Source organism: Pituophis catenifer, unplaced genomic scaffold (assembly GCF_029215685.1).
Source record: "Pituophis catenifer annectens isolate HBS135680 unplaced genomic scaffold, rPitCat1.0.hap2 SCAF_7, whole genome shotgun sequence".
Taxonomy (NCBI): domain Eukaryota; kingdom Metazoa; phylum Chordata; class Lepidosauria; order Squamata; family Colubridae; genus Pituophis; species Pituophis catenifer.
The window spans coordinates 50,079,732-50,105,982 of NW_027256887.1; the positions used below are offsets into that span (position 1 = coordinate 50,079,732).

A 26,251-nucleotide genomic window follows, 5' to 3' on the forward strand; every position below is an offset into this window, starting at 1 on the left:
TATGGCAGCAAGTAATATGAGGGACCACCTCTCTGATTACTTCAGCCCATTCTATCAGGTCAAGGAGGAGAGGCATATTGTGGATCCCATCCACCAAGGAGTTCCACCTGACAGGAACCAGGAGACTAGTCTTTTCTGCTCTGGTGCCCACCGTCCCATCATCCCTTCTAGGGTCAAATTAACTCCAACCTTTATGGCCTTTCAGAAAGCCCCCCCCCTTCAATTTTTTTTAAATCAGGCATGGGCTCTCTGACAGCAGAGAGCCTATGCATTGGTTGCACTATGTATAAGATCTTAAGTAATCCTCTCACAGTTTTGGTTTTACTTATGTTGATTATGTAATTGTTTTAATTGATTTTTACACTCAGTTTTAATGTTTGGTTTTGTTATATGCCACCTAGAGTCACCTTGTATGAGAAGAACAGCCATGTAAATTTGATTAAATAATGAAATAAATAAATAATTAATAAGTTGAAGCTATATGATTTGAGAAGCCTAGCAATTTTGTCAAATGAGGCTGTACAAAAACAGGACAACTTTATAACAGATGGATGGATATTGTGGTGGAGTTAGAGATGGCCATACCTTTTTTTGGTGATGGACATTTTGTATGCAGCCTATAACAGATTGTCCCTCAGAATATGGGATTTATGAGGGAAAGTAACCTACCCCTGTAGTAAGTAGTGATTTAACAGGAATAGGAGCAAACCTGCAATTTGCATACTGAGAAGTAAAATGAATAATTTTTACTTTTGATTTATATTTAACCAAATGTTAATATGTATAAAGGCCAATTTGAAATCCCCAATCTTTTTAAATTTGACCATATTAACTATCTGCCTTATTGAGAGAAAGAGCAAGCTATATATAAGATGAAAAGTATTAAATTGTCATCCTATCCAGGCATGAGAGAAACATTAAAGGATAAGAATTTAATCTCACTGCAATTCATACAGATCAGATTTAAAATGAAATGTAAATATGACAAATGAATCTCTTTTAAAATGGGAGGACCTCTGCACTTCATATGCAACTGGTATCTCTTTTTTCAAGTGTATGTGATAAGACATTCTGTATATTAAAACTACCTTACTAGTGCAATAAAAAAGCCCCCTTTATGATTTTGTCCAGATAGAAGTAATTCAGACAATTTTAGCTTTGGATGTAGTTCTTTTCTTTTCAGTGCCAGGAACTGAGTGCTGAGAATTGCTTCAAAGGTTCTGTAATCCCATGTCGTTCTATTTTCAGTTGCCTCTTTTAATGTCATATGGAAACCATACTATCCCATAATTATAGGCTAAATGGAACTGCCCTGCCCCTCTTTTTTTGTGAAGATTTTTTTTAATGACTTCTGTCACAGAAACTATCCCGACTTTATTGCTTCACTGAGTATTTCTGTTTTTCTCTCTTTATTCAAATGTTCTTGTTAAACATTCCATGTTGCTGCTTGATACAAAAGTTGGTGTTTAGAGCTTTCTTTTTCAGCTATAGTTTGTAAATATGAAGAGTAGGGTAAGTGTTAGGTTATGAAGTATTGGGTAGGATGAATTATATTTTGTCTTGGTTCAGTGGTTGATGAAAAGCATACTAGGCATGAGATGGCCTTCCATATAATAATTTTTAATCTATATGAGTACCGCTCATGTACTTCAATCATATAAAAGGAATGTTTCCATTACCAATATATTTTAGTGTGCACAGTAATAAATAACCTGGTCAACCAATGTTTATAGTACTTATATACCATTTATATTTTATGTAAATATCTAAAATATCTATAAAGGTAATTTATAATTGCATGAATATATTCTTAAAATACCTTAGTAGTCACTAGTTGACACTGAATTATTTCTTCTTTCTTCTTCCATTTATGAAAAGTATACTGTATGTTACACCTTATGGAAAGGAATTAAAGACCTTACATGTGTTAATTCACATTACATACATCGTTTCTTAACTGAAATTGGAGAGCAAATAGATTTTGCTTATCTACTTTAATGCTACAGCTATCATGGAAATTCATGATGTGAATTTATCACTTATACATATAGATTTTACCTCCAAATATTACATTGGTGTTAATATAGCATGAATAAATTCAGTATAATTGTTTTTTGTGGAGAGTATGAAAGTGTAGGTCAACACTATGGTCAAATTTGTATGCTACAATAGAATCTGTAAGAACTGAATTCACTGTTGTTGGAGCTCATTGTGTAGAGAAGAAATCTGAGACAGCAATCCATTGAAAAAAGTAATTGGTTTGCCTGTTTTTCAATTTAAGTACTCACATTTAAGTCAATATTATCTTTGGTAGGAAAAAATGTAAGCTTCTTAAAGCTGCTTTAATATTTGATATGTGTACTTGTTCCTCCAGTTTCAGTAGCAATATAGAGTCAACATTGGAATGCATATGTCAAGCAGAAGCTCCCAGGAAGATGTCCTTTCTTTGCTTCTTTTTGTCTAAATCAGCCCTATTAATTTTACAAGTTTTTGCTTCTTGTCATCTCTCTTTGCAACTTTAAGATGAGAATCTATAACTAAGCATTGAGAAAACCAGTCAGTAACTTAATCTTGCATGCTTTTTTATGATATTTGGATGGTTTTACAACTTGAAACAAAGACAGTAACTGCTACTGTGTGTGGAATATATGGACTTTTAATATTGCACTAGGGAATAGAGGTAAGTAGTTTACCAGTAGCTTTGAGTTTTACTAGAATTGTAATAGGGCTTCACATTTCATCCACATGATCCTTAGAAAAGCTAAACCTATTGGAAAATAGCTTTTCATTCCTGCTTAGCTTCCAAGTTAACACCAAAGAGAAGGTGCTAACTTCTAACTCTGCTACCATTATGCTGATAGGACTTTTCAGTAGGTAAAATTTTGAAAATAGAATTTTATTATTTTAAAATTACTTGATTTAATGAGATGGTTTGAGAAAGATATTAATACTGTTATTAATATTGGGAAAGAACAACAATTGGCACTGAAACTGTCTCAAATGAAAACAAATTTTCCATAGTGTTTACATTATTGTTGTTGGAAAATGGTCCATGGGCAGCATAGTAAAAGCTGCTAGTTAGTGATCTGTTTCAATATACCTGCTCCTTAGATAATTTATTGTTCTCCATTTTACTTGGAAGCAAGCCACTCTTGAGAACAGCACAGTTATTTCTATCTAGACACATTCATGCAGGAATGAGGATTTGACTCCAGCCTAAGGAGGTTTTTACTGTTAAATGTAAGATTGAAACTTTTCATACCTAATTTACACTCAGTTATATATATTTGGGATTTAAGATTCACTTTGTGTGTGTAAATTTTCAGTATTCTTTCTGCCTTGCTGTTTACATGAGAAATAAAAGCATAAAGCCTGTATCATATTTACTGGAATGCATAGATATTTATTTTAAATATATTTATATTAATAGCTGTTAATAAATGTAAAGCTAGTGAATGCAGAATCAATAAACTCAAAATGCATATACTAGCTAAGAATTTATCAAAATGGACAACAGTTACTTCCAGATTGAAGAGGCAAGGGGGTTTTGTGTGTGTGTGTGTGTGTGTGTGTGTGTGTGTGTGTGTGTAGAACCAGAACACATACACTGTGTAGGACCTTCTGTACTATAGCACCTTGTAGTAGTATATAAGAAAAAAAGAAGAGGTGATAAATCTGTTGAGTAAGGCTGCACCTGGTAATAAAATGTTTCAATCCAAAATAGTGTTTATTTATTACAAACTCTTATAACAGATTGTCTTCTTGTAGTGACCAATCATTCAGTGACTGTCTAAAGTTACAACAATGCTGAATCTGCCCAGTCCTTGTGGCCATTACAGCATCTCTATGATCACATGATTGCAGTTTCGATGCTTGGCAACCAATTATGATGGTTGTAGTATTCCATGGTCATGTGATTGTCATTGTGACCTTCATATCTGGCTTCTGACAAGAAAAATCAATGGGGAAGTCTGCAGGAAGACACAAGTCATGGTCATGTGACACAGTACTTAACAGCCACATGCAATTTGCTTAATGACCACAGCTGGAATTGGTACCATTAAATTAGTGTGACCACACGATTTTTCACTTTGTGACCACATCTCATGGTGTCAGAATTTCCCAATTATGGTCTTTAACTAACGACTACCTGTTGTAGCATTATTTCCACCTAGTGTCAAAGTATGTAAGCTTATGATATGCAGCTGAGTAGAATATTCTCATGTAATAAAATTCTCAGCTGATACATTCGGTAGTGGATTTGTGCACTGTGTGTAGTGACAATTTTTGCCCACTCGTTCTTAAATTTCTGTGTTAATTTTCTGATTTTTGTCATTGCTTTCATGTAATGTCTAATCGATAAACAATGTACAGGTTTTCTAGCAGAACTGTAGCTTCACATTCCAGAAGTATCCTACAAGAATATTTGTAAATGAAGTTTGTTTTTAACTACCACTGCCAGTGAAAGAAAGGACAAAGTGGGAAAATATAATTTGTATAATATAAACAGAACTTGCTTAACCTGAGGATTTCTGCATTAAGGTATAGGCAGGGATCTACAAATACTTTGTGTCCGTGTCATAAGAGTATGTACATTGGTGAATATTTTACAAACTTTATAGCAAATTATATCTTGCTCATTATTGTTCTGACCCAGCTCCCCAAACACGACAAACCCTCTGTAGTTGAAGCTATGATTCCTTTATTAGGAGAGCCAGCAGCTCTGGCAAAAAGTTTCTCTTTTACCTCAGGCTAACAAGTCTGTCCGGCATGACAGATGAATAGTTGTCTGCCACATCTATTCATCTCCGCCCCCTGCCTTTTATCCCCAAAGCTAGGATGGGGCTTCGCTAGCAGTGATGGTTCTTCCTTCCCAAGGATCGACCCATGGATTTCCACTGCTGTCCTCTCCTCTGCCTTCTGCACATCCACGTGTCCAGCACTTGTCATAGCTGTTCTTCCTCTTCCTCATTAGCCACCTCCAGACCTGGGGGCTGTTGATCTCCATCAGAGGGTTGACGGACAGCCCAGACTCCGCTTCTGTCTCTCTCGCTCTGCCAGCTCCATTTCCTCTTTCCCCTCGGAGTTCTCAGGTTGCCTTGATGCTGACCCTGACTCCCATACTTCCTCCTTCTCTGATTCAGTTGCTGAAGGGGCTGGTGGCCAATAGGCCACAACAATTATCAGACCTGTAAAATATAGTTACTGTATAGCTTTTTAGAATAATGTCAAATTGAAATTGGCGTACAGTATCATTGATTTTCTGGATTTCACCAGAAATTCATGCTTTTAACTATCAGAGTTAGTTGTTCTTTAATTTTGATTAGGTATTTTTTAAAACACATACACATACAATTCTTGGGACAGAAATTTCAACATGAATTCTTGAGCTGTAAAATATACCTATGGAACTTTAACTGCTTATTTCTTATGACAGACTTAGATTTTTAAGCTGCTTGTCCCTTTTTCTCCTTCTCCTCCTCCTTTGCATGATATTAGATTGTAGATGAAATACATTAATTTCATTTCACTGTACTTTTTAATTTGGTGATTTACAGTTTTTCTCATCTAAATGCTAGAGATGTCAGAATAAGTTTTTAGTTTAATTTTATTTTGATTGTAGACAAAACACAGACCATAGAGTAACACAAATAACATTAGAACCACTCCAATAATAGAAGTAGGCAAAATAAAATATCAGAGTAAAATAGAAGATTATTAGCATAAAATTACAAAATATATAAAGTATAATACCAGGATTAAAATGGCAGTTCTTCAAATTATTGTATATTCCTGATGGCATTTGGTTGCATTTGGGGATGGTGACGAGAATTGGCCAGAGGAACAAAAAGGTTTGTAACAATTTGTCTGATGCATCTGTAATTAGTAAAGTTCAATTTAGGTCTTTTATGAAATTTGTTATATTTTGTATGCTTTTGATATCATGCAGGCTTTTTCCAGAGAGAAAATAATACTATTGCCTACACTATGAAAATAAGGATAATTAGTATTATTAGTATTCAGGATATAGGAAATAAAACTTTTATATTAAATCCTGGAATAACATAAGACCCAAAGCCCACACTGAAACTGTACTGCTCAGATAATACAATACCATACGTGTAAACTCCTTTCTTATAAGAACTATATTCATACATCAGACACTACCTTATAGCCGTGATGGCACGTGTGCCATAGGTGGCACGTGGAGCCATCTCTGTGGGTATGTGAGCGTTGCCTTAGCTCAGCTCCAGCACGCATGCCCACTGGAATTCGGGAAACAGGCTGTTTCTGGCCTCTGGAGGGCCTCTGGGGGTAGGAGTGGGGAAAGCCGTTTTCTCCCTCCCCAGGCTCCTAGAAAGCCTCTGTAGCCTGGGAAGGGCGAAAAATGGGCCTTACGGGCCCACCAGAAGTTGAGAAATGGGCTGTTTCCAGCCTCTGGAGGGCCTCGAGGGGGGAGAGCTTTCGCCCTCCAAGAAAGCCTCTGGAACCTGGGACGGCAAAAAAACGGGCCTACTGGGCCCACCGTGCCATTGTGTGCCAAAAGCGGGGGGAGCGCAGGGGAATCGTATGCGCAGAGACGTCGGGGGCATTGAATTATGGGCGTGGGCATGCATGTGTGTGACCCCCCACACTCCCTCCACTTTTGCCCCACGACAGCAAAAAGGTTACCATCACTGGCTTATAGATTCTTAAAAAGTCTGGATTAGAATCTGTATTATCTAGTTTTCAGTATCATGTATTTTTTTTATTATTATTATCATATACTTTATTCATTAAACATGAAACTCAGTCAACTGAATATTCAAAAATGCATCACAAATGCCATTGGCTGGTGCTAATAGTTGATACGGGTTGCTGCCAGTATCCTAGGTATCAACCAAGTACCTTCTTAAGATGTAAGATGTTCCAAGTAGCGCAGTTTTTTGCAGTTCTGCTCGTGTTATTGCAGGAGGCTGCAGTTTCTTGATGTATTTTATAAAATTCTTGAACATTGCCCCGATGACAATGGGTATCACTGTTACATGTTTCATCCATAATCATGCAGTTTCGATGGCCAGGTTGTGATATTTTGTGATTTTTTCCAGTTCTTTTTCTTCGACTCTGGCGTCTCCTGGTATCACGGTGTCAGTAAATTGTACATTTTCCAGTCTCGCTGCTACAACAATCCATGCATGGGTATTCACTTCTTGCTTTGCTAGAGACTGAGTGTAAACAATTTTTTCCGTTGGTGTAACCACGCCCCCTGCTCTTGCTCTTCAGTCTTTTCGCTCAGTCTAGCTGAAGAGACTTGAGTTAGATTCTATGACATTGTCAGTTTTTTCTTAAGGTTTATTTCTGTTGGTTTTTTTGTGGATTTCTACTTTTATTATTTTTCTTATTATGCTCAATTGGAATTAGTTGTTTGGACTTAACAGGAAGGGCTGCACAATGTGGATTTATAGGGGATCTCCAACAGTCCCTCAGCTGCTGGCGGTGTGATTAGCATGCCTGGGCCGCGGAGTCAGTTAATTGTACATTTTGGTTTTCGACAACTATGATATCTGGCATGTTGTGTTCCAAATTTATTTATTTATTTATTTATTTATTTATTTATTTATTTATTTATTTATTTATTTATTTATTTTTCATATTTGTATACCGCCCTACTCCCGAAGGACTCAGGGTGGTGAACAGCCATAATAAATACAAATACATATAGAAGTTAAAAACTATTAAGAAACAGATTAAGTAATTTAGGCTCAAAGATTAAAAAAACATCCAAATTTATCTAAAGAGGTTTAAAACCCAATTTAAAAGCCAGTTTAAAAGCCAATTAAAAAGGGAGAGTTAGGCCAGACCAGCTTGTTGGAATAGAAATGTTTTCAGGGCACGGCGGAATATGCGTAAGTCTTGGATGTTTCGTAACTCCGGGGGAAGCCCGTTCCAGATGGTAGGTGCCCCCACAGAAAAGGCTCTCCCCCTGGGGGCCATCAGTCGACATTGTTTGGCCGACGGCACCCTGAGGAGTCCCTCTCTATGGGAGTGAACTGGTCGGTGAGAGGCTATTGGTGGCAGGAGGCGGTCTCGTAAGTACCCTGGTCCTGAGCCATGATGATTTGTCTGTATTCGAAAGTCCTACAAGATCGTCACCTTCCCATTTTTGATAACTTCTCCCACTTTATGTTCCCATGACTTGGAAAAAGTTATTGAAAATGAGAAGGTGAAGATCTTCTGGGACTTTCGAATACAGATTATTATTGTTGTTGTTCTTATTATTATTAGTAGTATTAGTATTATTATTCCATTAAACATGGAACTCAGTCAACTGAACATTTAAAGATGTATCACAAATATTACTGACTGGCACTGATAGTTGATATGAGTTGCTGCCAGCATCCTAGGTATCGACCAAGTAATAACAACAACAATAATAATCTCTTTTATTCATTAAACATGAAACTCAAGTCAACTGAACATTTAAAAATGTATCACAAATATCATTGACTGGCGCTGATGGTTTTTTAATTATTATTATTATTATTATTATTATTATTATTATTATTATTATTATTATTATTATTATTTAATCTTTAGTGAGATTCACAGCCTTTGAGACTGGTTAATAGCTCAGCAGCTCGAGTCCTAACCAAGGACCTAGGAACTGTTAAGGTATCGTCAGAGGATGTAAGCTGTTCCGAGTAAGGTGGTTTTTTGTAGAGTCAAAATGTTCAAGTCCGGTAAATTTAGAATTTCTAAATAATGGAGTAGCCCTATGGGTATTGCCCCAAGGGCTCCAATTACAATTGGGACAACACATGATTTTTTTTTCCACAGTCGCTCAACTTCAATTTGCAAGTCCTGGTACTTTGTGATCTTTTCTTGCTGCTTATCTTCAATCCGTGCATCACCAGGTATTGCAATGTCAATGAACCATACTTTTTTCTTTTTAACTTTTGTTATGTCAGGTGTGTTGTAGACGAAGTGCCTGTCAGTCCTGAAGTCCCACAAGATCTTGAGTTTCTCATTCTCTAAAACTTTCTCAACCTGATGTTCCCAGTGGTTTTTGCTATACTCAAATCCAAACTTCTGGCACAATTTCCAGTGAATGATCTTAGCAACACAGTCATGGCATTGTAGGTAGTCAGTTTTTGAAATTTTGCTGCACCCACTGATCAGGTGGTCGACTGTCTCATCTTTCTCAGTACAGAGGCGGCATTTGCTGTTGGTGGTAACATGTTGAATTTTTGCCTTCATGCAGTTTGTGGCTAGGGCTTGTTCTTGAGCTGCCAAAATAAAGCTTTCTGTTTCTTTTTTCAGTACTCCTGATCTTAACCAGTTCCAAGTTAGTTTCTGGTCAGCTTTGCCTTCAATACTTTTCAAGTATTGGCCATGCAGAGCTTTGCTTTTCCAATTTTCAGCTCGCTGCTCAATTACTTCTTTCTTATATTCTGCTTTTGTTTTAGTTGTCTTTAAAAGGCATTATTATTATTATTATTATTATTATTATTATTATTATTATTATTACATAAAACTCGATCAGGTAATCAGCTTTAGGATCTTCTGTTCATACATAAATTCTAATCTCATTTTTAGATAACATAAATACTGTATGACAGTAGTAAGATTGATTATTTGAAAATGTGCTTACCTAATATCCAATGAAAAATCCTTAATGGGAAAAATAATCTCATCAGTTTATTTTCATATAAATGGTATTAGTTATGCATGCTTAAGTATGGCATTTTGTAAATAAATACTGTAAATCCTTTTCTATGGCAAACTCTGCTACATGAAAGTTGTGTTATTTTTTGTTACTTTCTAATGTTGATCAAAAGCCTGCAACTCCATTTCATAAATATTTCCGTTGTCTGCAAAGTTCTTTTGCAATGATTTAACTTTCAGTATTAACAAGAAAGAATCCTTTAACATGACTTGTCTTAGTTTAATTTAAAAAGTGGCTTTGCTCAAGTTGTATGATACCATAGGGGTATGTTTTTAGATGAAACTTATGTTTAGAAATTAATTAATTAATTTATTTATTTATTTATTTATTTATTTATTTATTTATTTATTTATTTATTTATTATATTTCTATACCGCCTTTCTCCCATAGGACTCAAGGCGGTTTACAGTCAAGAAAAAATATAGATACACAAACATCATAAAATTGCTAATTAAAATTATTATAATAACATAGTTTGGCCCAATTAAATAGAACCTAAAATTAGATAACATTTTAAAAACATTCACATGTTCATATGTTTAGCCCTGCCTGTTGGAACATCAGGGTTTTGAGGGCACGGCGGAAAGCACGGAGATCAGGGATATTTCGTTTCTCAGGGGGCAGGAGCCTGGATAGCTCAACAGACTAAAAGCCTGTTATTAACATTCAGCTGTCTGCAATTACTGCATGTTCGAATCTCCCCAGGCTCAAGGTTGACTCAGCCTTCCATCCTTTCTAAGATAGGTAAATTGAGGACCCAGTTGTGGGGGCAATAAGCTGACTTTGTATAAAATATACAAAAGTATGAAGGCTATTGCTTAACGCATTGTAAGCCGCCCTGAGTCTCCGGAGAAGGGCGGCATATAAATCTAATTTTAAAAAAAAAGTACATTCCAAGGGTTGGAGCCCTCACAGAGAAGGCCCTCCCCCTGGGTACCCGGTACCCTGAGTAGTCCCTCCCTGTGAGAACGAACTGGTCGGTGGGAGGCTATTGGTGGCAAAAGACGGTCTCGTAGGTACCCAGGTCCTAAGCCATGGAGCGCTTTAAAGGTGATAACTAACATCTTGAATCGCACCCGGAAGACCACCGGGAGCCAGTGCAGCTCATGTAGGAGAGGTGTTACATGGGCGCAACGAGCTGCGCCCATAATCACCCACACGGCTACATTCTGGACCAGTTGGAGCCTCCGGGTGCTTTTCAAGGGGAGCCCCATGTAGAGAGCATTACAGTAGTCCATACGGGAGGTGACTAGGGCATGAGTAACAGTGCGCATGGCGTCCCGATCCAGAAAGGGACGCAACTGGCGGATCAGGCGAACCTGATAAAAGGCACCCCTGGCCACGGCCGTCAAATGATCTTCTAAAGATAGCCGTGAATCCAAGAGGACACCCAAGTTGCGGGCCCTCTCTGTGGGGAGCAAGATCTCATCCCCAATTGTCAGTGATGGTACCAGCTGACTATACCGGGACGCCGGAAGCCACAGCCACTCAGTCTTGGAGGGGTTGAGTCTGAGCTTGTTTCTCCCCATCCAGATCCGCACGGCCTCCAGGCAAGGCCATCATTGGGGTGGTCTGGGGTGGAGATGTATAGCTGTGTGTCATCACCCCGAAACCACAGATGATCTCGCCTAGCAGTTTTACATAAATGTTGAACAGAAGGGGGTGAGAAGACTGACCCTTGTGGCACCCCACAAATAAGGTGCTTCGAGGTCGACCTCTGCCCCCCTGCCAACACAAACTGCGAACGGTCAGAGAGGAAGGAGGAGAACCACTGAAGCATGGTGCCCCCTATTCCTAACCCCTCCAGCTGGTGCAGTAAGATACCATGGTCGATGGTATCAAAAGCTGCTGAGAGATCTAATAGGACCAGGATAGAGGAGCAACCTCTGTCCCGAGCCCTTCAGAGATCATCAACCAACGCGACCAATGCCGTTTCCGTGCTGTATCGTGACCTGAAGCCCGACTGGAATGGATCCAGATAGACAACTTCATCCAGGTATCGGGGTAGTTGTCGCGCCACCACACTCTCAACAACCTTCGCAACAAAGCGAAGATTGGAGACTGGACGATAATTTGATAATATAGCCGGGTCCAGGGAAGGCTTCTTGAGGAGGGGCTTCACAACCACCTCTTTCAAGGCAGCAGGAAAGACACCCTCACTCAGAGAAGCATTTATAATCCCCTGGAGCCAGCCTCGTGTAACCTCCCGGGAGGCCAGTACCAACCAGGAGGGACATGGGTCCAATAAACGTGGCAGCGTTAAGCTTGCCCAGAATCCTGTCCACGTCCTCAGGAGCCACAGAGTCAAACTCTTCCCAGATAACGCTCTCAAGACCTACCCCCGTCTCCTCCCCTGGATCTACCCAATCGGAGTCCAGGCCTTCCCGAATCTGAATGACTTTATCATGCAGGAATTGTACAAAATCCTCAGCTCGACCCTGAAAGGGATCTTCCCATACCCCCACCTGAAGTAGGGAGCAGGTCACCCTAAACAGCGCAGCTGGGCGGTTCTCTGCAGATGCAATAAGAGCGGAGAAGTAGCTAAACTTTGCCCCTCTTATTGCCACTAGGTAGGTCTTAATATAAGATCTCACCTGTGTTCGGTCAGATTCAGATCGGCTTGTTCTCCAATCGCTCTCCAGGCATCTTTTCCGATGCTTTATCTCTCTCAGCTCCTCGGAAAACCAAGGAGCTAGACGAGATCGGCATTGGGTCAGAGGCCGCAAAGGCATGACGTGGTCCAAGGCCCCAGAAGCCGCCCTGTCCCAGACAACCACCAGGTCCTCAGTCGAGTCGTGAGCCAGAGTCTCAGGAAATGGCCCAAGCTCTGTCAGGAACCTTTCGGGGTCCATCAGGCTCCTGGGACGGAATCATTTGGTTGGTTCCGTCTCCCTGCGGTGGGTGGAAGTGACTTGAAAGTCCATGTGAAGGAGAGAATGATCAGACCATGACAAGGGCTTGATGTCTATATCCCCTATTCTTAGATCATTCAGCCACTGATCAGAGACAAAAATCAAATCCAGAGTGTGGGTGGGGCCTTTAACTACCTGGGTCAGGTCCATGGCTGTCATGGAAGCCATGAACTCCCGAGCTGTCTCCGACATCTCACCAGCGGATGGCAGGTTAAAATCCCCCATAACAATAAATCCGGAGGTTTCCACCGCCACCCCGGCTATAATGTCGAGCAGCTCAGACAGGACCGCTGTTACGTGGCAGGGAGCCAGGTACGTAATCAGTAGGCCCATCTGAATCCCCCGACCCCACTTCACAAGGAGAGACTCACATCCAGCTATCTGAGGAACAGTGGCCTCCCTCGGGCAAAGACTTTCTCTAATGATTGCTGCCACTCCCCCACCCCTTCCCTGAGTCCTTGGCTGATGGAATGCACGGAAACCTGGCGGGCAAATTTCCACAAGGGGAACTCCTCCCTCCTGGTCTAACCAGGTCTCCGTAATCCCTGCCAGGTCAGCACCCCCCTCTGAAATAAGATCATGAATGAGGGGGGCTTTATTTACCACTGACCTGGAATTACATAACATCAGCTGTAGACCCAGGGTCTGAGAGTCTGAACAACCCGGGAAACGAGCAATGCTTTGGGGGTCAGAGTGCGCAATCGCTCGTAAACATCGAGTGCGCATTCCCGAAACATAATATGGCCCCCTGCAGCCATCATATCTGCCCCTCCCACTTACTATACTAATGCCCATGGCTTCATCCCCCTGCATCCTTGTCAGATTTCTGTCCCCATCCTCCCCCACCGTGATCATCAGACCCATTACCCCTTTCAGTGGATTTATGGATCCCCCAGATCCATTCCCACAATCCCTCCAGAACCCCTTAAAATAGAACTTAAAGATTTATCTAAAAAACCCCAAAGCCGTCGGTTTTTTGCAAACCAAATTGGAGAAGAATAGTTTTAGGAACCTGATATATTCTGTTATTAACATTAAAATTATAATAAAATTGTACAGAATATTCTGATTTTGTTTTCTTTTTATGTAGTTTTGCAATAGAATATGATTCAACAAAAATAATTGCCATCTATGGATTATATAACATGTAAATAAATTCATTTTACCCTTAAAACTATTATCTTTATTATATTATAATTTGTTTTCTTGCTGTGTTGCATTAAGACAATGATTGTTATAAATTGGAAAGACTCATTTTACTGAACAGTTGAAAGCTTAAAAAATATAAAAAGATTTAATATCACTGAATAAGATATTTGAATGTAGATTTAATATGACACAGCTGTAAATACAACCTTGAATGGTCATTGTGCAGTATTTTCTGGGTTATCAACCAGTTAATCAACCGTACTGCATATTCTTAGATCATCCTTCGGTCACTCTACCGATCTCCAAAGTACATTGAGAATGCTGTTTCAATCAAGCTACGGTAGTTGTAATCCCAATTTATATACAGGAACAGAGTAGGAGAAAGAAGCTGTTGCATACCTGAATCTTAGAAAATACTGCAGGTTCTGAAGAAAAATAGATTTTTGAACAATTCCTTAAAGACACATTTTATGCTAATTAGACTAGTCTTGAAGTGTAACAGATATTACTTCTTCAGTTATAATATTCATGGGAAAACTACAACATTGATTTTGAAACTACTTTGTCATATTCTAGACATAAATGGGAAAAAGTGCAGTTGGATACACCTTTTATTATGCTCTCAGAGAACATGATTGTTTTTCTCATTTTACAGATGAGAATATAAAGCATTGCTAATACTGAAAATAATTTATGCTCTTACCATACTTTAATATTTATTCTTTATATTTCTCTCTAAACTCACATATATTTAGAAACAAAAAAAGGCTTCCCATAAGTCCCTAGATTTGTGATATTGTAGATCAGAGGATTATACCTGTTTTTGCAGTTGATTTCATTTTGAACAATCTAGTCATTTTACAGTTGCAGACTGTATAGACTTGAACTATATTTTTTATGCTACTAATTTAGATTCTAATTAGTCTGACTGAGCACCAGACAAATCATCTTAAAGATTGATGAGACAGAGACTACATTTCTCCATTTATTTAAACAGAATTGCAGTTGACCTCTTGATAATACATATGAAGATAGAAAACTAAAGCTATTTTATATTTATTTGGAGAGTTTCTTTAAGATTACTATTAATGTAGCACTTGCTATTTAATGAAACATTTTTTTAAGAGTGATGATGTATCAGTTGTGAGAATTGTCATCATTAATTCAACATATTTTATTAACGTAGTTTTGGAACTGTGTGATGAAAAATCTTTGTGATTTTTGCTACATGATAGGGTTGCTTTATGATTGTGCTGATTTATGATGAAAATTCCAGGCCCAATTGAGAACTACCTGTACTCATGAACATTTTCTCATTCTGTTCTCTGTTCAGATGACTTAGCTTTCTATTCTTTCAAATAATACTTTCATGTTGATCAATTTATTTTAATAACTTCATTTGTATCATTGTTTATTGTGTTATGTTTGCTGTTCACAGACATGTACATGAATCCATACCTTACCATTTCCTGTGTATATCTTTCCTTTTGTAACATATCTTCAGTAATGTGTTCTGGGCTGTTTGTCTTGTTCTTTCAATGCTTAGGCCTCAATAATAGCTTGCTACACAGGTAGTCCTCAGTTAATGATGGCAGTTGAGACCGGAATTCCTACGACTAAGCAATGCAGTTATAAAGTGCAATGTTATATGATTTAGTGCTTATTAGTAGAAATTCTGGCATTTCTAATTGCTTTGTTAAATGAATCATCAAGGTTTGTCGTGTCACCATTTGCAATCTCCTTCCAGTTTCTCCATTGACTTTACTTGTAGGAAGCCATCAAAGAAAGTTCCAAAGCCAATCACATGACTCTGGGATGTTGTGATGGCTGGAATTTTGAGGATCAGTCATAACTACCACTTGTTCAGTGCCATCATAAGTTTGAATGATTGCTGAAATAGTCATCACTAATCTGTGTATCATTTGAGTATATGGATATCAAATAATATATATGGAAATACACATAACAGGCTGTTAAATACCACATTTAATTTGGAGAAGAATAGTGCAAATTCTAATATCAATATTAACATTTTTTTTTCTAAAAAAACTTGTTTGCTGAATTATTGCATTGCATCTCCACTCACGAGCTGAAAACCCTATTTGGATTTCCGCTTCCTCTCATCTCGGGGGGCTGGCTGAAAAAGCTTCCTGGTAAAGGATTTCAGCTTCTGCCTGCTTGAGTTTCAAATCCTTCAGCAGGCAGTTGTTTCGTAGTGAAATGGCTACCTGCCAAGGGATTTCTGCTCCCACAATCCTCCTGGCAGGTGGCAGCAATAGCTTGTAAACTTCCCTGCCAGCTTCCTTACTGATTTTCTAGAGAAGTTGGCAGAATAAGTTTGCAAATGGCAATCACATTATTGTAGGATGCTTGGCAACCAGTTGTAATTGCAAACTGGTTAGTTCAACATTTATAGGGGTAATTCAACATTTTCCAATGGTCAGATGTGCTTTATAGGCTGTAAAGCACCCTTTCCGAGGCTATTTTTAATTCAATCTGCAGTTGAATGAACGGTCATAAATGGAGGATTACCTTATTGTATTTCTAGGAATTCTTCTTGGAACTTAAAATTCAAACTGTATAATCATTTTTTCATGTGTAGGAGGCTTTTCCTTTTCCATAATTTATAGTATATAAATATATAGGATTGCAGATTTGAAAAATGATGTAGTATATGATGGCATAGGGTCTGGTTATTTGAGGGACTGCCTGTGTCCCATGATAACTGCCCAGCCAATTTGATCATGCAGGGTTGGCATACTCCAGGTTCCCTTGATTAAACACTTTCATCTATCAGGACCTCCGAAGTGCACCGTCTGTAGATCAGCATTTATCCTCTGGAATGAGATTCTGTACAAGAGTCAGATGTCTCCACTCTCTGTTTATTTAGAAGAGCCATGAAGATCTGGTTCTTCACCTAGGTCTTTGGCGAGGAAGATTGAGATTCTTCACTTCGTTCTATCTGGTCTGTGACAGTTGCCATCTTTTATTGATTTTATTGCAATTACTTATTACTTTTTGTGAGCTGTCCAAGTCATTGGGAGTCAAGCAGCATGCAAATTTAAGAAATTATTATTACTAATCGTGTCTGTTGATCAACAACTCTAGAGCTCTATTTGCATATTTCTTTTTGACATATATTATAAACCTGTTTGTTATCTTGACAGCATCCCATTATATACATCCATATGAATTAAGAGTTAACTGAACTAATAAGAACAGCGAGAATTTAATGCCTTAGTCCTGATGGTTTTTATATTGTGTTACTTCATTAAGACAAAATATTAGCAGAGTTGACAGGAAAACATAATAACAGCGTTGGAAGGGACCTTGGAAGTCTTCTAGTCCAGCAGTCCCTCACTTTTTCAGCTCTGTAGACCGGCAGTGATGACCGGGGGTGGGGAGGGTGGATGGTTTTGCATGTGTATGTGCCACTTTTACAAATACAGCTTCATGTGCTTTCCTGCCACTTGCGTGGCCTGGTTGCCTGCATCAGGCTGCAGACCAGTGGTTGGGGACCCCTGTTCTAGTCCAACCCCTCGCTCAAGCAGGAAACCCCATACCATTTTAGACAAATTGTTGTCCAATCTCTTCTTAAAAACCTCCAGTGTTGGAGCATCCACAACGTCTTGAGTCAAGTTGTTCCACTGATTAATGGAACATTAAAAGTGATACAATTTCTTCTTCATAATAAAGTTTGAATGCTGAATTGTAGCTAAAGCAACTTGGACAGTCTTCTGAGAATAGGAATGCTGTTTCATTTTATCATTATCTACATGACTATCTTATGATCTATCATCAGTAAAAGAATGAAGTCATATATATGGAGAAAGCTAAATTATATTGTATATAGTATTGTGTAAACACACATGTGTATTTATATATTTATTTATTTTCATGAAGTTAAACAACAAGAGTATGTTGAACACATGGATACTAGTGCAGTATTCCATATGAACTTATACACACTTTTTTATATTTTTTATTAAATCTATTAAATAAGAAAATAAACAAACACAACCAACGTATAAGAAAGAAAAAAGAAATCAAACAAAAAGTTAAGAGTTCAAGAAAAGAAAAAAGGTGAAAAAAATGGAAAATGAAGACAAAGATGTAAAGAAGTGGCTTCCAATATTCTTCATGGGAGTTATAAATACAAATAAAGTATATTTTAATTCTCAGTCTAAAGTTACATCATGACCCTTTCTTTCTATAATCTATACTGTCTAATCATCAAAATCATAAATCACGAGTTCATTATTTCCCCATTTCCCCTCAAAAGTCCATTAGAGGCTTCCAGTCACCAATAGATAATGGATTGAACTTTTAAAAATCCTTTTTTACAATATATTTTGATCTCTAATTGAAATGATTATTGTCATCTATTATCTCTAGACAGCCAGCTCTATAGGTAGGTAGACTTTGTGAAATCATTTCTATTTCTGTTTTTTTTCTGGCAATACTCTTAGAAATGAGGGCTATGGAACCTAGGCAGAGGACAAGTGTCAATCTGAATAAATGGTATAGTTCCCTTTGATGTGATTCTCTTTTGTAATACCTACGATATTGTTGAAGCCTTGGTGGATTTTATCTTCCCACTATTAAGGTGAGTTGAGGTAACCTGTGCTAGAGGAGCCTCATGAGGATGCAGTTCAATCATGCCTACTGGAACAATTCTTCCCTAAAGAGTTGTTTGTTTTCCAGTAGGAAAAATTATAGAAAAAGCACTTAGTATATTTGTGAATTTCTAAGCTTTCCAATAAATTTGGAATAATCTTGCAGAATACATGGTATCAATATCAGTTTAATAATATTATCAAAAGGAGAGACACTCACAAACAGTTCCAAGTTTGAATCAACTAAGGATTTTTATGTATTTTATTTTTTTTCTATTGTTTAGCGTCTTGTACTTTTCTATTATATTGATTGATCATTGAACATATGGTTTTCTTTTTTCAGAGGAGACAATAAGGAAGTCGTTTGCCATCATTTTATTTTCATAAAAAACAAAACAAAACAACCAGAACAGTTTAGTTATTTAAAACAGTGATAACTGATTTCCCACAACCCTATATAATCCATTAGCGATATCATGAGTAAGGCATACTTTCCTCCTGGGATATGTAAAATGAAGAGTGATTAAAACTTGAAAGGTAGGACTTCCGGTTTGCGAGCTTCGGCGACGGCGGTGATTTTCTAAAGACCGCCAGCCCCGCCGCCTGTAGAGCCGCCCCGCGAATGAGGAGCGGCTCGAAAACTCCGAAATCTTGAAGATTGCAGGAGCAGAGACAGCAGGGTACAGGTTGAGCCCCTGTAACCCCCCCAGGGAATCGCTTCTGGGGGTGAAAACAGGAGCGGCTCCCTTCCAACCTGCGGAGACTCCGGGTGGCGTGGGACGATTCTGCCTTCAGCAGAACAAGCCGATAGCAGCAAACTTTTAAAGTGAGAGGAACTAATTCTAACAAATAGCGGAAATATCAACTTGAATCCAGAAACCTGAAAACTGCAAGTATTAGTGCTTCATTGACTTTTTAAATCAAAGAGAAAGTGAGCGAGTGAAAGTGATTTGAAAAAATATGGCGTCCAGCACTTGAGTTAACGAGCTAGTGAAAGTGATTTGCGAAGCCTCTAAAGATTGTATGATTAAGTGGGCACAAAATTTTGAAGAACCAGTGATGTTGGAAACATGGGAAAAAATTTGGGTTTAGAATGTTAAGTTCACACAGTCGCAGAATTTGAGGGAAAATTTTTATAAAATGTTTTATAGATGGCATTTGGATCCTAAAAAGTTGTCATGTATGTACCCTAATGTTCAGCCAAAATGTTGGAGATGCGAATGTTTGGATGCTACGTATTATCATGTATGGTGGACCTGTAGGAAAGTTAAGGCTTTTTGGATAAAAATTTGGTGGGTCATGCAGAATGTTTTGAAGAAAAAAATTCAATTTTCTCCACAATTGTTTTTATTGGGTATAGTTAAGGGTTTTACACGGGGTGAAATAAAACTAATATTGTATATGATAACAGCAGCAAGATTGTTGATAGGTAAATATTGGAAGAATGAAGCTTTGCCTACTATCGAGGAATGGACTTTGAAGATGGCCAGTTTTGCAGAGATGGCGAAGATTTCAGCGTATTTAAAAGATTGTTCACAAGAGACTTATGAATGGGAATGGAAAAGGTGGATAGAATATGTTCAGAACAAATACCAAACTAGAAAGTATCATATAGCTTTTATTTGAAAATAATGTATTAGAAATATTTTAATGTAAAGAGACAAAGAGGAAAAATTATATAGGGGGAGGGATGGGTTCAGGTTTATATATTAGTGTTATTAGTTATGAGTATGTAATAGGGAAGTCTGGGGGGGGAGGGTTAGGGAGGGTTAGGGAGGATGGGAAGTTTGGGGAGGGAGGTGGGGGGGTGAAAAAAGGGGTGAAAATGTAATTGAAAAACTTTTGCAATAAAAAAAAAAAAAAAACTTGAAAGGTAGACTTTCCTTCAGAGCCAGCAAATGCTGTCTTTGCCTAACAAAAAAATAAAAAATGCAAGTCTTGCTTGGAACTTTGACAAATGACTTTCTTTATGACACTTTGCCTTTCAGAGAGAGCAGAGATTAGAATCTTTTATTAAACAGCCCATGGATAATTTCTTTTATTATATCCATTAGTGACGCTGGATTAATAACCAGAATGGCTATAGAAGATAATCTTTTTGTTAGAGAACCGACTGATAACACTAACCTGGTGCTAGTTTGGCCCTTCAGTCAAAAATGTTTTTGAGGAAAAAATTAACTATCTGGAATATTATGCAGAAATGCATCTAGGCCTTGTCAAGATGTTAATAAAATTACTTTTAATATTGTTTTTGATCTGGACAAAAAAATACTGTTAAGTACTAAAAAAATCCTTAGTTTGTTAATGCGTTTTTATTTCAGAAAAGTGAGAATATTAATTATACATGAAAGTAATAAGGTGCAAATGTACTTAATAATACCACCACTGAGATAGCAGTATTGAAGTTTGACTTTATACTTTTTCAGTGGTATTTTAGATACGAAGTTGGAATTTGTTTAGAATTGCAACTTTCTTGTTTTCTCTTTTATGCTTTATTTTTTATTAAATAAGCATTTAATAAGAAAAGATATTTATTCAGCTTTCTTCATTTACCATATTTGCAAATAGTTTCAGATATTGTTTTCTTTAAACACTTTTGTTGAAGAAAACATTGCACTTGTTAAATTGGTAATATGGTTGTGGCTGGCTTCCCTATTCACTTTGCTTGTCAGAAGGTCACAAAAGGTGATCATATGACCTTGGGACACTGCAACTGTCATAAATACATGCCAGTTGCTAAATGTCTGAATTTTGATTATGTGATCAGAGGGATCTGCAATGGACATAATTGTGAAAAATTGTCATAATCACTTTTTTCAATGCCATTGTAACTTCAAACGGTCACTAAACAAACTGTTGTTAAATTCAGGACTATCTGTATTAAGCTAAATCTACAAAGGGAGCAAGTCACTGATGTATTAATTTTGTACCTTGTAAATCTGAATTCACCTAAAAACCAAGGCAAGAAAGGTTGTAAATTGGGGCAAAATTAACAACAAATGTCTCACTTAGCAACAATTTTTTTTTGGCTCAATTGTGGTTGTAAATTGATGACTATCTGTACTACTAACGCATTCCAGTAAAAAACTGCCGGTTATAAGCAACCAAACCCATAGTTGTTTTTTATTTCAGTAACTAACTGTGAGGGTCAATTTGATGCAGTAGTTATAGTACCAGACTGGAAACCAGTAGATCATGCCTTTTAGTTCCACTGTAGGCATGAAACCTGCTGGGTGACTTTGAGCCAGTGACACTCTCTCACATGGAGACATATGGGTAAATCAGGAAAGGAAAATATGGTGGAAATGGGAAAGTAGGTGATGGTAGAGGAAGAGAGATTGAAAATTAGTGCAGTCATTTGATAGAGCTGACATCTTGTGAAACCACCCACTGCTGCATCTGGCCATCTGCAAGATAGGGGATGAAGAGATGGATTCTTGCTGTAGATAATCTCAGAGGAAATCTGGTTCACCTCCTCTTTAAGAACTCTAGAAGAAGCAGACTAGATACTTGACTTTTCCTAAAACAGGATGGTATGTGAACTCGATCACTTGAACACTTCAACTGATGCCAAAATGTATGTGTGCTTACAGGCCAAATACTATATTATCATGTCTTATATGTAATTCAAGGTATTGATTGTTACTTAAAAAATTCTAATGGGTTGGGATCTGGGAAAGTGTGAGAGTACATATCCCAAGTAAAATCAATGTGCCCAACAAATATAAATCAAAAGTGCTGCTGTAAATCCCTTCCCACACCTGGACATTTGGTCAGAGGGGATAGGCAATATTTGTAGAGAACAGTCCTTCCTATTATGGCTGTCATGACCTTTTGGAATACATCAAGACCTGTTTGTATAGAAGGCTTTTAATGATTTCTTTTATTGAGTGAACTATCCATGCCATGAATATTGTATTATGAAATATGAATATTGTATTATGATGCATTACTGAATCGTCATTCAGTACTTCTATATAGTATTTTATCACATTTTGACTAAACATGTACCTCAAGAGTCAGAGAAAATGAAGAAATATCACATAAATAAATAAATTTGGAGATCACAGGATTCCTAATTCTGCTTTAAAAAGTATAGTGTGTATGTGTGAAATATTTATCAATTTACAGGAAGAACATGTTTCTTTCATCCTCAATCAGATGGCTGAATTTTTTTTTTTTTTTTAAAAGCAGAATTTATCATTCAATTTAAAATGATTTAGTATGCTTTTCTATAAATTGAGAGAAAATCCAGTGGGATGTTTCCAGTAATGGAAATCATTCCATCAGCAACTTGAAGGTTTCTGACCCTCTGGTGCAATCGTTTTCATTGTAGAGAAATTTTCAAAGAGAAGAATAGGAGGCAATCTGTTGCCTAAAATATGTGGATACCGAAGGCAAATTATATATGTATTTCATATGGAACCAAAGTATAGACCTTCAAATCTATAAACTTTCAGCTACCTTTCCTACTCATATCAAATAGTTCTCTCTTTTTTTGAGACATTTATCTGTAAATTTCAATCACATTTTTTTCAGTTAATTATATTTCTTTTACATCATAATTATAATTTATCAATGATTGCTTCTGGATTAGGCTCAGATGAATGAATTGTTTTAAGTTAATGTATCCTATGTTTCCAAGGTCTGAAAAGTCAGTTTGATGAGGAAATTTATTGAATTGAAAAGTTAGTAGAAGCAGCACTTCTATCACTACTTGTGTAGAGTTTAAAATGGAGGAAGTAGTACTACACTTGATAATGTACCTTTTTATGCTAATTTCATGTCAAACTGGAAAATAAATTTGTTAATTTCAGTTATATTCTTTAGCAATCCTATTTATTGTTGTCATGTAGTTTGATTATTTTCGTATTTGTTTTGTTTTTTTAGCCGAGCAATCAAGACAAACCAAGATCTTCTTCCTGAAACACCATGGACGCAGTTATTCTATAATGACTTTTGGGGCACTCTTCTGACTCACAGCGGGAGCCATAAATCCTACAGACCTCTCTGCACACTCTCTTTTCGCATTAACTATGCTATTGGAGGAATGGATCCTTGGAGTTACCATCTTGTAAATGTCCTTCTACACGCAGCAGTCACGGGTCTTTTCACTAATTTTTCTCGAGTGCTGTTTGGTGATGGACACTGGACCTTATTAGCTGGTTTGCTGTTTGCTTCTCATCCCATTCACACTGAAGCAGTGGCAGGGATTGTGGGAAGAGCTGATATTGGAGCTTGCCTTTTCTTTCTGCTCTCCCTAGTCTGTTATATTAAACACTGCTGTACAAGAAACTACTCAGAAGGAACCTGGGGCTGGATCTTGGGTGCCGGTCTGTGTGCCACTTGCAGCATGTTATGGAAGGAGCAAGGAGTGACCGTGCTGGCAGTGTCAGCGGTTTATGATGTATTTGTATTTCATAGGCTAAAAATGCACCAAATTGTTCCTGCTGTATATAAGGTGAGTGGGATTGTGTTTTGCAGTTATTGATTGTAACAGCACACAAATACACAGATTTTATCAAAAACAGAAATGAATTATCTAATGATTCAATCTGTCCTTGGTTTTTTTCCCCCCAACAACAGCAAACACTGTACTTTTCACTCTGAAAGGATTCAGTTACTTTCACTATAAACAAAGACCATGCTCTCATTAATAACCATGTTTTATTTGTAATTGCCTTGGCAAATGTTATTGTTGCTTCTACTAAGAATTCTGTGTATTTGTAAAGGGAGGGATATTCTTTATCTCTCCATCCATCCATCCATCCATCCGGTTTATATTCAGCAAAATCATAATTGACTTATGGCAGTTTACAATAATATATAATACAAGCAAGTTTGTATTTGGTAATACATATAGGTATGACTTTAGTAAATAACATGATTGTACAAAGCACTTGAAACCAGTGCTTTGCTGAGCGAGCATGGGACTTTCATTTGGAAACAGCTGTCTTTGAATCCTTAAAGCAAACAAGACAGTTTGCAAGACTTTTATGACTGATTTGATAGTTGTCCCTGACTATATTTGCATGTGAAGTAGCCAAGTGAGCTTTGCAAACAAAGTGACTGTTGTAATGATTAAAAAAATATTTTGTATATATTGCTACAGTTTGTGAGGCACCTCTTTCAATTGTCTTGCGCAGCCTTAGCAAACCCTGATCTTAATGCAATTTATGGCCCTGGACTTTCATTTTAGTTTGCTTTTTTATCACCATCCACCCTGAAGGGTTATTTGAGTTTGTGGGTTGATGATCTACTAATCTAGTCCAAAGTAAATCAAGCTCTTTCCCCCAAGACATCAAATCAAATTGCAAAATAAACCTAATAGTGTTTCCAGATTGCTATTTTTTAAAAAAGTGAACTTACTGTTGTGTATACATGGATTGATTTGTAGGATGCTTTCTCTGTATATAGTCATTTTATATAACTATTTTCCAAGGCATGCAGAGCTATCACAATAATGCGAAACACAATTTGATCAAGTGAATAGATTTTAAAGAGAGTTGTAATTATAGAAGCCATGCATATTCAGATGCCTAATTCTGCCACTGCATTTCCCAGGCTGAGAACGGGGGTGTTAATCAATTTTGCAGATTGCAGTATTGTGTCCAATTAGTACTACAGAGCTTATTTATGTCTCCCTGCATTATGTTTGCCTCCATATTGCCCTGGCTTTTGCATATGAGGCAAAGGGTATAACAATATTTTGATTTAAAATGCATTGAAATTACTTCTTCATTGGCTGTATTATTAACAGCACTGTTAAATGCTTAGCTTTTACATTTTCTAAGTACCAGCCATTATTTTAGGAATCAGATGATACCAATGCACAATATATAGACAAAATGACTGTTAAATACCTTCCAATGCTTTAAAGCAGTAGTTTTCAATCTGTGGTTTGTGGACTCCTGGGGTGTGTGTATCATGTGATGTCACAGGAGGTCCACGAAGGCTTGAAGATTATCTAGTTCAACCCTCTAAAGTATGAAAACTAATTTTCCATAAGGGCTGTCTTATCTGTTTCAGAGGTGGAGAACCCACAGATAGTCTCTTCCACAGTTGTATAGATCTATCAGGAAAATTTTTAAAAAGAATTATATTTAACTGAAATTTAGGGAATAACTTATATTATCCATTTCTGCTTCTAGCTTCTATGGAAAGTAGTTTTTGATCATGTTCCCTGTGGTTTCCCTTTATATACCTGAACATGGCTATTTCCAAACTAAACATTGTAAACTCGTTTAATCTATTATCTTGTAGGGGATATCCTGAAGTCTCTGAATCATGTTTGTTGTCATTTTCTGAACATTCTCCAAGCTGTCAATATCCTTCTGTAAATGTGATGCCTAGAATCATATACAGTACTCAAAGTGTGGTCTCACCAATGCCAGGTAGAGAACACTGATAACTTCATGCTTCCTTCATACACTGTTTCTACTGCAGCTCAGTATTGTGTTGGTCTTTCATGTTGAGATTGTTATCAATGACCACATCCAAATCTTTCTCTGTGTTTCCAAATCATGATTTCCCCATTTTGTACACATGTGTCCTACATTTTTTTCCTCCTTAAATGAAATACTTTATGTATCTCCTTAGTAAAAGACATCTTATTCCTCTCAGTCCAGTCTACCAATTTCTCCAGGTCAGTCTAAAATCTGCTGTCATACTGTATGTTGGCTAGATCTCTCAACTTTCTGCTAAACTTAAATTTTATAAATTGCTCATCCCTACCATCTTCCAGGTCATTAATAAAATTGTTAAAAAATACTGGCCCCAGTGCCAAAGCTAAAACCCAAACCTTGTGAAATGTCCACTAAATTACAGTTTTCTAATTCTATGTTAGAGAATTAATTCTGACTCTTTGT

General features: G+C 37.4%; 1 protein-coding gene across 1 annotated transcript in view; it reads left to right on the plus strand.

Moving 5' to 3' along the window:
• TMTC2 (transmembrane O-mannosyltransferase targeting cadherins 2) overlaps window positions 1-26,251 on the plus strand; it is a 229,075-nt gene that overhangs the window by 84,410 nt on the left and 118,414 nt on the right. Inside the window, exon 2 of the mRNA XM_070947425.1 lies at window positions 23,274-23,844. Coding sequence (XP_070803526.1) covers window positions 23,274-23,844 — 571 coding nt within the window. The remainder of the gene's footprint in view (window positions 1-23,273; window positions 23,845-26,251) is intronic.